Source organism: Varanus komodoensis, unplaced genomic scaffold (genome assembly GCF_004798865.1).
Source record: "Varanus komodoensis strain SLA01 unplaced genomic scaffold, ASM479886v1 scaffold5, whole genome shotgun sequence".
Classification (NCBI taxonomy): domain Eukaryota; kingdom Metazoa; phylum Chordata; class Lepidosauria; order Squamata; family Varanidae; genus Varanus; species Varanus komodoensis.
This window is the reverse complement of record NW_025336087.1, coordinates 46,603,283-46,619,978: the sequence shown is the minus strand read 5'-3', so window position 1 is coordinate 46,619,978 and position 16,696 is coordinate 46,603,283. Positions and strand designations below refer to the sequence as shown.

General features: G+C 39.0%; 2 protein-coding genes across 2 annotated transcripts in view; one reads left to right on the top strand and one right to left on the bottom strand.

The window, feature by feature from the left end:
• Positions 1 to 6,307, top strand: part of VPS13A (vacuolar protein sorting 13 homolog A) — a 179,910-nt gene extending 173,603 nt beyond the window's left edge. The window contains exons 71-72 of the mRNA XM_044445950.1: positions 4,730 to 4,804; positions 5,360 to 6,307. Coding sequence (XP_044301885.1) covers positions 4,730 to 4,804; positions 5,360 to 5,410 — 126 coding nt within the window. The 3' untranslated portion in view covers positions 5,411 to 6,307. The remainder of the gene's footprint in view (positions 1 to 4,729; positions 4,805 to 5,359) is intronic.
• A 3,248-nt stretch (positions 6,308 to 9,555) lies between these two features.
• Positions 9,556 to 16,696, bottom strand: part of LOC123031244 (guanine nucleotide-binding protein subunit alpha-14-like) — an 18,493-nt gene continuing 11,352 nt past the window's right edge. The window contains exons 3-6 of the mRNA XM_044445953.1: positions 13,312 to 13,440; positions 11,477 to 11,606; positions 10,481 to 10,634; positions 9,556 to 9,967 (exon numbers count right to left, since the gene is read on the bottom strand). Of these exons, the coding sequence (XP_044301888.1) occupies positions 9,777 to 9,967; positions 10,481 to 10,634; positions 11,477 to 11,606; positions 13,312 to 13,440 (604 nt within the window). The 3' untranslated portion in view covers positions 9,556 to 9,776. The remainder of the gene's footprint in view (positions 9,968 to 10,480; positions 10,635 to 11,476; positions 11,607 to 13,311; positions 13,441 to 16,696) is intronic.

Genomic DNA, 16,696 nt, shown 5'->3' with positions numbered 1-16,696 from the left:
AGGAAGTGATCTGACCATGACAGGGGTGTCAGACATAAATTCCTCACCCTCAGACCACCCTATTACTGCCCCGTTGAGAAAACCAGGTCCAAAGTGTGTCCATGTTTATGGGTCGGGCCGGTGACATGTTGAGACAGCCCCATTGCCATCATGGAGGCCATGTAGTCCTGAGCTGCCCCGGTCAGACCAGTCTCGGCATGGAGATTGAAGTCCCCCAGGACCAACATCCTGGTGGTCCTCAACACCAGGTCCGAGATTATCTCCATCAGCTCAGGCAGGGAGACTGTTGGGCAGAAGGGTGCACAGTACACCAACAGAATCCCCAGTCTGTCTCGGTCGCCCAACACCAAGTAGAGGCACTCTAGCCCCGGCCTGGAAGGGACTGGAAGTCCCGTGAGGGAGATGGAGGCTCGGTAAACCAAAGCGACCGCCTACCCCTCCCCTCCAGGCATGGACGGTGCTGAACCAGATACCCAGGCGGGCACATTTGAGAGAGGGCGACATCCCCCCCCCCCGCCCAGGTCTCTGTTATGCAAGCCAGGTCGGCCCCCTCATCCACAATCAAGTCATGGATGAGGGAAGATTTATTGTGGACCGACCTGGCATTAAGCAGCAGCACCGTCAGGCCCGAGGGACGGTTGACAAAACTACCTGGAACCCTCTGGCTGGGGGTAGAACCAGAAGGAGGGACAGGTGTCAGCCATCTGTCCCTCCTTCTTCTACACGGACACATTAAACCCCCACTGCTGTAACGTCCCATTGCCTGTGACCACCCCAATGGCGGCACCCACACGCTCCCCAGGTAATTCAACCGTCGACATGGCCAGGGACGACTACATAAAAACAAATTAAAATACAATAAAACTTTAAAACAGTATAAAACTCCCCATCTACCCCCCCCCGATATAAAATTCCACCCACTGACCTAGCCCCCCGCCAGCCCAGCCCCGCACGGTCACGAACGGCAACCGCCCTTTGGCCATTGGCCCCAGGCCGCGTCCAGTGGGTTAAGCCGGCACCCGCCCGCATGCCCCGCCCCCCAATCCGGCATTGCTCTCACCGACGCCGGTGGCGGGGGAGCAGAGAGGGACGTGGAAACCTGCCAGGCGGCAACCGCAACGGCGGCAGCAGCGGCCTGGCGTGGCCTTGGTGTCCTCCGTCCCTGGGGTGGCCCAGCAGTGGCCGTGGGAGCAGCATCAGCATCAGCTGGCCTCTGGCTCAGCGGCGCGCCTCAGGACCGGCGTGGGTGATGGTGGCGGCGGCAGTGCGGCGCGGCACAGCAGGTGTTCCAGGGAGGGAAAGGAGGGAGCTCAGATCCAGCCCTTTTGAGCCTATAACTGAATATAATGGCAATGTTGATGCACAATATTTCTCTAACTCTACATTCTTTGAAAAGGGGTTTTCTATATTTGTAATAAAATATTATCCTTTTGAAAGATATGTTTAATAAGAATGCCTCAACATATTGAAATTCTAGTTTACTCCATATTATCTTCTCGGGCTACAATATGATATCTGGTACTTGCCTCATTTGATTTGGTATATAATAAAGCTTGAAATTAGTACTGCCTAAATCTCCTGATTTTGGGGACTTGTTCAATTTTTTAAAAATTAATCCTCCATTTTATCACCTTTGCAAAATGTATTAATCATATTTTGACAATTGCACATCTTTCTTCATTATCTTAATTGACAACATCAAAAACAAAAAGTTTATCATAAACAAAAAGTTTATCTTTAAAATCTTCATTTTAAATGCTGCTATTCTACCAATCCATGATAAAGCAATTTTTCAAAATTCATTCATTTTTCTTTCACTTCATGTTTTAATTTATAAAAATTAATTTTCTTTGAACATTGCAATTTTTGTAATATTTATATCTAAATACTTAATATTTTTACATAACTTCTAACTTACTCCTAATCTTATCCTTTTCTTCTTTATTGCAATTAAACAACTTTTCCAATTTGTCTCAATTTATCTCTAAATGCATTCTCTCTCCAAATTCTACTAAATGTGTTTAAATCTGATCCATAGCTTTAACTGGATCCTTTATTCTTAATAAAGTATCATCAGCAAATAAGCTAATCTTAAATTTATTCTCAAATCCATTACCTTGTATTAAATTATTAAATTAAAGACAGAGCACATCCCTGTCTAGTGCCTTAGCCTAGGAATATTTGTTCTTTTATACCATCATTCAATATTGCCAATGCATAATTTTCTGAAAATTTATTTACTATATTTCTAAATTGTGGGCCAAACAACAATATTTCTATTACTGTCTTTTTTGTTGGCCATTCCACACAAAAACCTAAGCTCCCTGGCTTCTTTACATAGAATTTACACCCAAATCTATTTCATGTTTAACTTACTGTTAACTTTAGTATAAAACTTCTGGTGTTGCTTTAATTATACTTTATTAACTATTAGTGATTTTAACTCCTACTAGCAAAATTCCTATCTGTGTGTGTGTGTGTGTGACACTAAGGAGACATTTTCTAAACTGCTAGGACCCCAGATGGTATACTACTGCTATAGGAATTCTGCCCACTCATACAGATTGCACCTCACTGCAAGAACTCTGTAAGTGAAGGTTAATTTTGCCCTCACTGCAGCATTGTCTTGATCCTGGTATGCAGAGTTGCTCACTTCAAATTAACAATACAGTGCCTTGTACAAGAATTCACCTTCCCCATTGACTTTTCCATACTGTTGTCTTGCAATATGGAATTGAAATGGATTTAATTGGCATTGTTAGCACTTGATGTACACAAGATACTCAACATGAAGGTACAATATAGTTTTACTCTGGCACAAAAGTCAACCAAATCAAACTGGTATTTGTTGCTTGTATTCATTGCCTTTTCTGCACCATGCCTACATAAGCTTTGCTGCAGCCCACAATCTCCAGAAGTCACATACTGAAAATAGTTGGATGGAGCCCACCTGTGTGCAGTTCCAGGGCAACATTTTTTTGTTTTAAGCCGCCCTGAGGCTTTGTTGCGATGGGGGCGGCATAAAAATGTTTTAAATAAATAAAAATAAATAAAAAATAAACATGGTCTCTGATTAAAGTCATCTGTTTCTGGAAGACCCAAAGGCTATGGAGAACATACCTAAACAAGCAAATTCATAAAGACCAATAAGCTTTATCAAAACAACTCTAGGATAAAAGTTGTGCAGAAGTACCAATCTAGGTTAGGGTATAAAAAATTAAAATAAATTCCAAACTATGAACAATCCTCAGCGTGCTGTTAAAGCTATTATTGCAAAATGGAAATAATATATCAATAAAGCTTTCTACCAAAGCTCTTGACTAGGTAAGCATCACCCAAGAGGCCAGTGGCAGTCGGATAGACAACCAAATGGATAGTGATAAGTCTGAAGGAACTGGAGAGATTCACATCTGTGGTAGGAGAAGCCAGCCATGGTACAAAGATCACAAGGATGGTTCACAAAGCTTGGCTTTGTGGAAATGTGGCAAGAAAAAAGCCTTTGCTGAAATAAACTAATAGCAAATCCCATTTCAAGTTGTCAAAAACACATGTGGGACACAGCAAACATGGAAAAATATTTTTATTCTGATGAAACCAAAATGGAACTTTTTGGCCTTTCAACAAAACATGTTGGTGTCCGAAGACAACAGTGCTCATTGTGCTGAAAGCACCATTCCCAAGGAGAAATATGGTAGGTGCAGCATGATGTTGTGGGGCTGCTTTGCTTCAGCAGGGACTGGGAATCTGGTTGGGATTGAGCCAGATGGATAGAGCCAAATGGGACAACTCTAGAGGAAAACCTGTTTCAGTCTGGAACCACCTTCCAGCAAGGCAGTGACCCTAAGCATACAACAAAGTAACACTGGAATGGTTTCAAAACAAACCTGAATGTTTTAAAATGACTTCGTCAAAGCCCATGCTTGCCAGAATCTGTGGCAAGACTTGAAAGATGCTGTTTAGCAACCATCCCCATGCAGACTGACAGAACTGGAGGAGTTTTGCCCAACTATGCAGGATCCAGATGCATAAAGCTGAAAGAGGAGACTGGCAGCTGCAATTGTAGCCAAATGTGCTTCTATTGAACATTTGACTCAATGGAAAAGGGTAGAGGAGATGGGCAATTTAAGCAAGGAAGGATGAAACAGAAAAGGCTCTGAAGAAAGGCAAGTTCATAATGTTGAACAGATGACTTTTGGAGGTGGCAGAGAGGAATAATAGGCCGGGTGACTAAAGTGTGAACAAAAAAGGCATTTTTTGTTCTAAAAAGGGCATCCAAAAGGGGAAAAACCCCATTTGTATTATAACAGGAAAGAAAGTACCTATAACTGATAATAGGGCAACATCTGAACTTGAAAATTGTGATTTCAACAGACACTTAATTAAGGACTTGATGGAAAGGCATTTTATGAATTACAAAAAGTATACAAAAAGGTGTGTAACCTTCAGTGTTATCTCTGCTCAATCAATAAACTAAGACAAGGTGCACACCTAAAGTAATATAGAAGTGATAGAAAGGAAGAATAGATTAAAACTATGCTTCATGTTGCTGACTGAATTTCTCAATAATGTATTAACTTGTTTCTTAAAATTTTTTTAAATGTTTTATAATAAGTCTCTTAATTTTATTATGTAACTGTGAATTCTATGCTACAAAGATGAACAGAAGTATTGTGCATTTCTGTAAAAAAAATCACTTTATTATTTTAATGAGCAACTTTTTATTTTGTAGGAGCGAGTAAAATCTGTATTTCATGCCAAAGAATTTGGAAAAATAATTAATTTTAAAACTCCAGATGATGCCAAGGTAAATATTAAATACAACTATTATGTTATACATTAATACATTTATATCCTGACCTAACATTTACCTAAGAATAAGATACCAGTCATCCATCCAGAGTTCTTTGTGCACATGCTGAGCAAGTGCATCTTCTTCATTCACTTCGTATGCAAGAGAAATCTAAGGCTTCCCAGTTGTATTTGTGTAGCTGCCCCTTCCATTGCAATGAAAAATGTTTGTGCAGGTTCACCTCAAACAATTGCTGGGTAAAACAGCTTATGGCTAAGCTGCATGTAGGCTCCCCCATGCGATTGCCCTCAGGGTGTGTGACTACATCTCTGCTCTAAGATAGGTCCAAGCTGTGCTCCCACGGGAGGCTCTCCCAAGTGCAAACCTAATAGGATATAAATACAATATAAAGTTGCCAAAATGTTCTTGCCAGTGTTAGCTTCACCTACATGTGACAGTCCTTTTGTGCATGGACATATTTAGTTTTAAATAACGCTGTATGTGATCGTAATATTTTCATTATATGTTAAACTAGTTTTGTTCACTACATTTTCTTTTGGATTTCCACAGTGGATCCTCTCTAAACTGGAAGAAGTGAGGGAGAACCAGCCAAAATTATGACCAGTGGTGCAAGATTCTGAGACAGAAAAATGAAGGCTGCTCAGTTTAGGCTATTTTACATGTGATTGCAGCTTAGTGTATGAACTGCTTGAATAGCAGGGGCTAGAACCTTTATTATTCAAGTACATTGATGCTGAGATTTCTAACAACCAGAGTGAAAAAGCTGCATTGTTCAGTGTTGTGCAAACTGTTCTACTACTGAGAACATCTGCCAAATTGTGGCTTACTGAACTTTTTATTTACAAGTCGTACATAATTATTCAAATCTAAAGTGTTAACGGTTTTTTTCTATTTGTTTTGTCACATAATCTACAAAGACTAAAGCCTAGGATAGTCTTGTGATGTTATTTGGTAATCAGGGTTCTTCCCTCACGCTTAATCTGAGCTTTAGTTCTTGTCATTAGCATTCATATGGATTTTAATATTGTATAATTGCCATATCGCATATTAATACTCACTTAAATTCAGTTTAATTTTTCAGGGAAATACTGATTTAACCAGCAAAGCTCTTAATTATGGCTGACCTTGCTGACCAGTTTATTCAAGAAAAGCATTTCTATTTAGTAATATAGATACCATGGGGTTATTTAGGTTTTTTTATACAAACAGTTTGTGGTACTGTAATATCATTTCTGACATTCACTTTTTTATATGATGCAAAAACTTACCAAGATGTACTTGTGCCTCACGATGCATAGCTGTACACTGACAATAGCATTAATTTATTAAGACAGCCTGGGTAGGGATGTGCCTTTGTAATCATTCTTTCAGCGGCACCACCTTTTTCTTCTAGAAAGCAATTATTGATGTCACAAAAACACACAAAGCAGTTTTGAAATGCTATTACATTCAAGATTGTTTCCTGGGCTTTTGTAATATATTGAGCAAAAAAAAAAAAAAAAAAAAATAAATTTTTAAAAAATATTAAATTAAAAATTTTTTTTTGAAATTTTTTTAAAAATATATAAAAAAAAAAAAAAAAAAAAAATCTAAATTTCACAACCATGCTGAATGTACCATCTTTATTAGAAAATATTTTGAGAACATTCATTAATGTTTAATGAATGTTAAATATGTCATTGTTTAAACACAAAACACTTCTCCACATTTTTTTTTTAAATCTGGAATTGCAAAAAGTTTAATAACAAAGCCTTGAGAAGCAAAAAGTTACACTAGCATTTGTTTTTTAATTTGATTTTATTAGGCTATGCAATAGTGACTATACACATATATGTATCTGAAGGAGTCACTTCATGAAAGGGAAAATGATTGCAAATATATGTAACTGTATTTATTGCCTAAATCCGGTTTGATGCATGTAGTAAAAGTTTGCTGCCAGAATATTCTTTCCAAAGTGTCTGGAGGATTGCAGGGGGGAGGGGTTGGTGCTGGGGGTGGTGCTTAAGCTACCCAAACTGTGGCTTTGTTGTAAAAGCTGAATAAGGTAAATGGCATGCCAAATGTAGTTGTGCGAATTATGTATTTATATAAAGGCTTGCTTGCTCTCTAACATAACCTCTTGAGGTGATTACATAACATTACAATGTTCCCTATTTTATTCTTTGAGACACCAGATGTAAATTAAATTAATGATTACCAGAAATGCCAAAGTGTATTATGTGCCAAGAATGTGAAATCAGTCCAGAGGGAGGCATATCAAGCTTAAGCATTTAACATTTTCAGCTGTGGTGTTAGCTACAGATCAACCATATCACTATTTTTAAATGTATAAAATAAATAGTTCATGACTCTTAGACTGTTTAAACTGAACTTCCTTTCATTTGTGCCATAAGTTTTCTATTAACCTGTGTATTCTGGATTTGTATACAAATCCATATTTTCCTGTTAAATGTCAAATCAGTCACATTTGTATATTAGTTAAACTTTGAGAAAAAATTCACACAGAAGCAATAGTAGTTAACTGACAGCACAAGAAATAGCTATGCCTGCATTGTGAGGGCTCCTACCCTCACACACACTGTTCTGTAATTTTTAACATCATACATTGACCTGCAGTCCGATTCTAGAGCACTGTAAAGCTGTCTAGCCCAAAGAAAGTCCCCACATAACAGACTCCTGCCTTTTACAGTTTTCTTTCTATAAAGCTTACTTTTTTAAAAAAATGCCTGGGATAAAAATACCTTCTGTGTGGCCCAAACAAAGGCAGAATGGTTAAGTACAAACTAGCATATCCTCTTTAGAAAGCCAAGAGGTAGCTGAAACTTCCAGTAAACCATGTTGGATAAATTTCACCCTATGGATCTTTCTTCTTGAACCAAGTCATTCTTTTCAAGAGGGAAGTGGAGCTACACTGTAGGCACAGACAGACATGCATTAACAGGTTTCAGCTGAAGGGTGAAACCGCTCTGGCTCACTCCACAAGAAGGGTCCACACCCATGACACAGTACAGTAAGTTTTTATACCTTGGCAATCAGCTTTAGTCACCGTTTGCTGCGGGTACAAACCTATCTCGAGTAGTTGCTGCTTTTCTGCAGCAATGGCCCACTTATCCCAACAGACATGCGTCCATATCCCCTGATATATTCACGGAGTAGCCTTAGTTCAGCCTATCTGGTCATTCTACATAGTGCTTCATACATGGCTTCAGCCTGTGTCGTATTAACAACTGTCGGACTACTCATGATTTAAGACGAATGGTGTTAGACTGCACTACATTCTATCTACTGCTAGTGATTGTCAGACTACATTTTAGCTAACGAGTGAAAATCCATTGAAGGAAAGCTGCTGTTGTGCTTTAAAGTTTGTAGGATGAAATATTGTTATGCAGTGAAAAGGTAAATAGGTTAACCATTGTTTTGCAGATTTTTGTTTTCCTGAAGAGCTTTAGAAACACTTGTCTTAGTCTGTACTTGTAGAAAGCTGAAAGCCATTCTTGTGCTGACTGAAAAATACTGGGAGAAACAGTCAGTAGAAGGCCTCTTTTTTTACATACACCATTTGCCTTGCCTGAGGCACTTTTGTCTGGACTAACAAAATGAACCCCAACATGATTAATACTAGGTTTCATACCGACATAGGATCTTGAGTGTGTTCTTGTTTTAATGGCAACTGCAGTAAAGCAGTGATAAAAGAACAGTGTTCATCTGCCAGTGGAAGAGATACTATTAAGAGCATTCTGGCTGTTGGAAAGCATAGGCATTAAATAAATAATTTAGCAGAATAGAATTAAGTCTCTTTCCTGCAGTTGCATGCACACTTCCAGAATCTGCTCTGCAGGGTGAGAGAAGCAGACACTGGATGGAGTCCATGTGTAAAGGTGAATGTTGCTTGCACCATGTTGCCATTCAGGCAACAGAATCAATAAAATTCATCACTGCAACTGTGGCTAAACTTTTGTGGGAACTCGCATGGATAGGTCCATGTTTGTCCATTTGAGTACTTGGGGTGGACAATTGTGGAAAACATATTCCCTAGGGTGCCTCTTGCAGGACTTTTGTGGGCTGGACTACATTAGATCTGCTAGCCATTATGTGTCCTTTAAAATAGAAACATTTAACTAGGTTAGAGCATGTCACTAAACACTTTTATTATTACACTGCCAGCACAAGTACTCTGCAGTCTTTCAGGTCTTTAAAAAGGACCTAATTTTCTGACAGAACCGTCAACATTCTAAATTGCTAGTGTAGTCATCCCACCAAACACAAAGAGTTATGGACACCTACACGAAAGTCATGACATGCAATATATGCAACACAACCAAGTATACATGCCTCTCTCTAGTCACAGCTGGAACTGCTTCCATTAAGAGTGGGGCTGATGAGGTGAGCGGTTGTTTTTTTATACAATGTTAAGTCCTGAGCTGCAAAAAACCACTACGTTTCTGAACAGTTGCCTATTTTATTTATTTCTGGCTTACGTACCATTTCATAATTGGGCACAGTTTTTCAGATTTAAGTACAGCCTTGCAAGAAAGACCATTTAGAGTGGTGAAGTTTTAGTTTTTTATTTGATTCAAAATGATGATGAAACATCTATACTGAAGTAATCATACTTAAGGTATCTCTGATTTAAATACTTATAAATTATATTTCAATGCAGAAGCAAGTGGGGGGGGCAGGATGCATATATATAAGCAAATAAGCATTTTCCTCTGAAATCTTAAAAACAAAATTCATATACATGTCAAGAGAAAAATTAAATAAAAACTATAGTCAAACTATTTACTTTGAAAACCTGTAAACATTTTCTCTGAAGTTCCATTCTTGTTCAGCAAGTATTCCCATGATCAGCAATGTCACAAATAGATCTTACAAATATATAGAGAGTTGTCTTATTTAAGTGTTAAATACACTGTAGCTGGGTCCGTTATTGGAGCTTAACAGATGGAGTCATGATCCCTTTCATTTATGCTAAGTTGAACTCCTTTAGATTCAACTGCAAAATGGTGTCTTTGACATCATCAAAAACAATTCGCATGTTCTCTGTGTCAGTGGCACATGTAAAATGGGAATAGATACTTTTCTCTTTGTCTGAATTCTGATCCTTGTATGATTGAAGAATGAATTCTCTAGCAGCTTTTGCATCTTGTTTGGGTCCTGCACAGAAGCAAAATTAATTACTTATTAAAGAGACATAGTCCTTGAAATCATCAAAACAGAAAATATTTTTACTAGCATACAGTTACTCAGTTAGATAACTGTTCTCTGGCATGCTAATACTAACAGAGGATAACTTTCCAATCAGAGGTCCAACAACCCCACAAGAAAAGCCCAGCCTAAGCAGCTTAAGCATGGCTACATCACCACACTCTGACCTGCTGTTGCAGGTCCTGGAAACAAAGAGCTGTTCTTTGGTAAGCCACCTTCATGCTTACTTGCCACTAGCTGCCGGTGCCACTAGCGTATCGGACTCTGACAGCATTTAACTATTACAGCAGATAAGCAACCATGATAAGCACTGGCTGTTCGTTCAGTGCAGATACAGCAGACAATTGGGACTGCTGACACATTTAGCATCAGAGTGTGGACCATGTAAGTGGCATAAACAAAAGCTTGCAGCCAACAGTCTTTGTTTACCAGAGAGAAGTCCTATTTGGAATTACTGCTTACCTGTGAATTGTGGAAAATAGGTGACTAAATGGGAGTACATAATCTTCTCTTCCAAAAGATCTTTTTTATTTAAGAACAAGATGACTGATGAGTTCAAAAACCAAGGATATGTGATGATTGTTTTAAATAAGGCCTTGCTTTCTTCCAAACGATTCTGTAAGAAAGTTATAAAACACTAAACAAATCATATTCTATGATAATAGTCTCAAAGTACATTTTTCATACTCATGTGATCTATATTTTCCACCTAGACATATGCTCCAAGTATAATTATCACAACCACATTAATTATTTTAAAATGTTGTGAACTATGTATGCTAAATGTGTACAAATGAAAAATTATTGTAGTCATATCAAAATCACTCAGGTGAGTTTTTTAACTCCTGCAATGCAAAACAGCATCATAATTAGTTATCCTCCAGTGTTCATGCAGTCTTTTGGCTATCGGGCAATGTAAAGGTAAAGGGTTACATGCATGCCAGTTGCAACTTTAGGAGCAATGCACATCTCCGTTTCTAAGCTGAAGAGCCAGTATTGTCCAAAGACGCCTCCCATGGTCATGTGGCTGACATGACTTAGATGCTTCCGCGCATGGAACGCTGTTACCTTCCCATCAAAGTGGTACCTATTTACTTGCATTTGCATGCTTTTGAACTGCTAGGTTGGCAGAAGCTGGGGTTCATAATGGAAGATCACTCCAATACACAGCACTAGGGATTTGAACTGCTGACCTTCTGGTCAACAAGCTTAGCATCTTACCCGCTAAGCCACCATGCCCCCATTGGGCAATATACAAGTGTAATTCTCTTCCACACTACATACTGTTACCCCTTTCAGAAGATTTCTTCCATATATCTCATTTTGCACTAAAGCTTTCAACACAAGTGATCCAACTTCCATGAAGACATGCCCAAAGATACACATAGATGGCTTAGAAAACACTTTATACCATTAAAACTGCTTATCTGAAATAACACACAAGCCCTTTTGCTTTACCTCATTGTCAGATTCTGCCAAGACTTGGTCATATTCACTCAGGGCAACTAAGAATATTATGGAGGTAACATTTTCAAAGCAGTGAATCCACTTCCTTCTTTCTGACCTCTGTCCACCAACATCTACCATTCTGTAAACAGAAATATCAGTAACTACATGAGATAAACTAGGTGCTTGGGTATCTGCTAAGCCCCAGAAATCAGGCTTCTTTTGAATTTTCTGTGGCATAACTTTACTGGTAAAGGTCTTCCAAAGCCAGACTCCGAAGTCAAGCTTTGGACTTGTAAATACCCATCTTAATGAAAGGCAAGCTTTTATACATAGTATGGCCTGCCCTGAATTCATTGAGTTAGGATCAAAATTTGAGCCAGGGAAGAGTTCCCACTTCCTTTACACGTCTTTGCCCCCCCCGGCCCAATTCCCCTCATCCTTTTCCTTTAAAGTGTGGGACAGTAGCAGGTGTAGCAGTGGTGTTGTACATTGTTGGATGTTTTTCTCCTCCCCTTTCTCCTTATTGTTATTGCCCTAATTGACAATGCATAAGGTAACACTGCACTCTATTCTGGGGCCATGAAAACTGAGGGTACAGCAGCTCTCAGAAGAAATACTTTATTCATTTACTGCATTCTATACCGTCTAATAGCTTAAGCTCTCTGAGTGGTTCACAAAAGTTAAAAATGTAAAATACAACATGACAAAATATAATTTAAATCTTTTAAAAGTTTAATAGTATAAAATCAGAGGGGGCAACTAGGGGGCAATGATTGAAAAGACCCATTTGTCCTGGTAATCAATGTTGGTATTACCAGTTTGACAGAGAGTATATTTCACTTTTGGGAATTCAGTGTGTGGTACCCTCACTGCTGAATAATACCAGGAAAATGTAAACAGGGTTATAACCAACAGGAGTATGTTGCAGAATTATTAAAGTATTTGACTAGCAGTCTGGTTGCTGTTAAAATTGATTGAATTCCCTTTATGTATGGGAACAGCACATGTTCTCCTTACAGCTTCCTATGGGCAGTAGAGCTAATATGCATACTTCTGTGAAAGCCAAGGGATTTTGTTTCTATATTAAATAATGCTAGCTGAAATTAGTTTTGGGGAACAGTTGAGTAAATTTCTCTTAAGGCTGGATAATTTGTGCAATTTGGCATGTATTAAAAGAATTATAGACATCTTGATTGGAAATATGAATGGTATCTGGGGCTAATTCTTTGAGCCATCAAGCTAGCTAATTGGATCATATGGAGAAGAGCTGCTATACTAGTAAGTGGTGTAGCCTAGCAGAGTGTAATAAAGGAACTGTGCCTACCAATTCCAGATGCAGTGAAAGGACACTTCACAAAAGTATTACGCAGTATTGAAATGAACAGCAGGCATTACATAACATATCAGAATTTGAACATGACTACAGAGGACACATCTATGTACCTTCCTGGTTGTCTGCAGACTAAAACAGAATTGGTGTGACCTCACGTGCTTGCTATATTTCATATGACATTTATGGGTTGGATCCAGATTAAAGCTGGATCCACTACACTGTCAGAATCAAACTTTCTCCGCTTTCCTTTGGATGACCACCTCTTGCCCTCTGAAAATGTTTTTGCGCACAACAGCAACAAATCTTGGATCAATTAATCTGAGATTTGCCATGGCACACTCCAGCTATGTGCCACAACCTCTTGGTTATTCAACAAATGATCAGGGATTGCTGTGTGACAGCCAAGTCTGTAGGTTAATAATTGGTTAAAACAATCCACAGTTAATCTAAATTGAACGGACTTAGAGAACACAATACTCCATACTCAGGAACTTCACATAACTAAACTTACCTAAAAATAGTATTTTCTAACTGGAAAGGATACTCAATAATTCCAGTGGTTGGCACTCTCACCCTGAGAACATCTTGCTCAGTTGGCACAAATGATGGCATAGCAATACGGTCAAAGTCTGATAGATAACTTTGCAAAGTGAAATACACACACATTTATTTAGTTAGTACATACAATTAAGCATCATTTACTTGTTACAATAGAATCTAACTTACATTGAAAATGAGGCTTTTTCACTAGAAGATCAATTTACACATAGTAAATGAGTGCTAGTATAAGCATATAGACAGGAAGAAAATGGATGCATTTGAAACATGATGCTGGAGAAGAATTTTGCAAATACCATGGACCAACATAGGACAAAGAAGAGGGTCCTGGATCAAATCAATCCAGAACCTGTCCTGGAAGCAGAAATAACAAAACAGGCACACCATTAAAAATGCAACACTCACAGGAGAAGACAAGAATACAAGGGAAAGTTAGAGGCAGGAGGAGAAAGATTAGATATGAGACGGACTGATTCCATAAAGGAATCCAGAGTCTTGAGTTGAGCAGGGCTGTCAAGGAGAGGGCATTCTGGAGGGCCCTCATTCACAGGATCTCTGTAAGTCAGAGATGATTTGATGGCACATAGCAAAAACAGCAGCATACAAGCTAAAATAGAGTTAGCAATTTGGACTTTCCCTTTTCTGCATTAGGCAAGCCTTAGGTATAACAATACTGACCTTCTTAGACTACTATTGGAAGCACACATGATAATGTAAATGAAGCTCTTTGAACTTTAAAAGCATTATATAAACACTACATAATTCTCTTCAAATGTGTTGCTGTATTTCCCTGAAAATAAGACTGGGTCTTATATTAATTTTTGCTCCAAAAGACACATTAGGGCCTATTTTCAGGTGATGCCTTATTTTTTTCATGTACAACAATCTACATTTATTCAAATACAGTCATGCCATCTTCTTCTGGAACATCATCATAACCCTCCAGTCCCCGAATTGTGTTGCAACAAACGTACTAAATGCGTCCGTCTGGCTGACAGTCTTAACTGGGACTTATTTTAGGGGTAGGGCTTATATTACGACATCCAGAAAAATCATGCTAGGTCTTATTTTCCAGTTTTCTTATTTTCAGGGAAACAATATCAGTAGAGTATCAAAATATAAAAAACTCATACAATTAGTACAGCATATTCATTAAAATGCAATTACGCAAAACCCATTAAACAAAAGTCAGCTACTATGAGCATTGATCATCTTCAACTAAACAAAGGTTTTAGTACAGCTATTGCTTTTGTGTTGATTTTAACTGCACCAATATTGTACTGGGAGCAGAATCAATGTATATCCACATTCTCTACATCTGCCTGCTTTCCCTAATTTATACAAGTGGTGAATAATAAACATGTGATTATTATTAAAATTAAAAGAAGCATGCAAAAAGCCCATCATATATTCTGCTTGCAAGGCTAACATTAATTGAAAACAGTTCCAGTCAACACTTTAAGAAGCCAACAAAATTACTTCTATCATGTTTACTTAGGCAGTTGTCCATCCTCTCAGCTGGTTCCTGGTGTTATCTATTAGTGATGATACACATCATTGATCTCTTCCCTAAAGGAATTAGAAACTTGTTTGTAGAAGGATGTACAAATACATTCCTCCATGTGCTGACATTAGAATTGGCAGTTCTTAAGGGTGACAGCCAGGCACCATTAAGCCCACTGATTTCAGTACTTAAAAGTTGGCAATGATTTTCAGTGCTTCAGAAGAGCGATGCCTTAGTGGTAGAGTGCATGCAAAAAAGGTTCCAGTGCTGACAGTGCTGTGAAAGATCTTTGCTGGATAATGGTTGCCAATTAGAGTAGACAGTTCAGGATTAGATGCACCATTGGCATTAACTCAGCATAAGGCATCTTCCTGAGTTCAAGACAGAGAGCCATCCAATGAAGGAAGGCAGACTCACATTTAAAAGGCATTCTCCCTCTAAGTTTGTGTTGTTAAAGTCACTAGGGTCATACTGTAGGGCCACCATGCCTGCGAACAATTAGTAAGAGAAGGTGCCTGTCCTGATTAACAGCTTGCATAACCAATTAATACAGTGGTACCTTGGCTCATGAACTTAATCCGTTCCACGACTCTGGTCACGACCCAAATTGGTCATGAGCCAAGTCAAGTTTCCCCATAAGGTTAAATGTAAATAAGGTTAATCCATTCTGTAAATATTTTTTTTTAATCACAGGGAAGACGGGCATGATCACGGGTGCGCTCAGGGGGAAGACAGGTACAATCGCGGGTGCGCTCAGAGGGGAGACGGGCGCAATCGTAGGTGCACTCAGGGAGGACAGGCAAATTGCGGGAACACTTGGAGGAGGGGACTGGCGCGATCATGGCCGTCTCCCCACCCCGAGCAAGACCATGATCGCACCCATCTTCCCTGCACGAGAGTGAGCGCGATTGTGGCCATCTCCCCCCACACCCAGCACGACTGCAATCATCACCTGATGTGAAGTTTGTGACCTGAGAAAAACATTTCTAAAATTTCTGTTCGCGACCCAATTTGGTCGTGAACTGACACATTTGTGAGCCGAGGAACCACTGTATGAGGTTCCCTGTTACTGCACCACTAGATACTGGATCTATTTACCTAGGTAGTAAGTAAATAGATCCCTGAGAAACATAGCCTATTGTGAAAATAAACTCTTGACAGAAAACCTTGATAGAGCTCACCCACACATTACCAAACCATCCATATATATTAACAGATAATGTCCTCTCCACACAGTCAATCCTGAAATCATTAAACTAATCTGATCCCCAAAGTTTCATTCAAAATCTTATGGCATCATTTTGACAAGTATTGTTGTTTAACAAATTCTGTTCATGCTGATGGTTTCAGTTCTAAAGTTCTTCACAACCTCCCACAGAACTCAGTCTAACCAATGGATAGCAACATCTTGGCTTGCCAAGCTCCGTCACTAAATTAGCACACGTTCTCCCTAAGTTTCACTTCCAAATTCACTTCATTTCCCTCTCTCTTTCATGGGGGGAAGTAAGTATGTCATAGCAATGGTTCACTTGCTGGCTAAAGGATATGCATATTCTAAAGCTCTGCCCTACCTCAAGCACCTTTACTGAAAGGCCCTAGAACCTCTTCTTAGTTCAAGCAAAAATAACCCATCTTATGTATTATTCCGCAAACACATTAATTTTGCTATGGATGTGATGAAAGATATAGACTGTATTGGAGGGAAAATAGCTGCCTAGAATAGCCACAATATTTCTTCATTGTAGCCTTGAAAATCAATTTAGCTGTGTGTGTGTGTGTGTGTGTGTGTGTGTGGGAGAGGGAGAGGGAGAGGGAGAGGGAGAGGGAGAGGGAG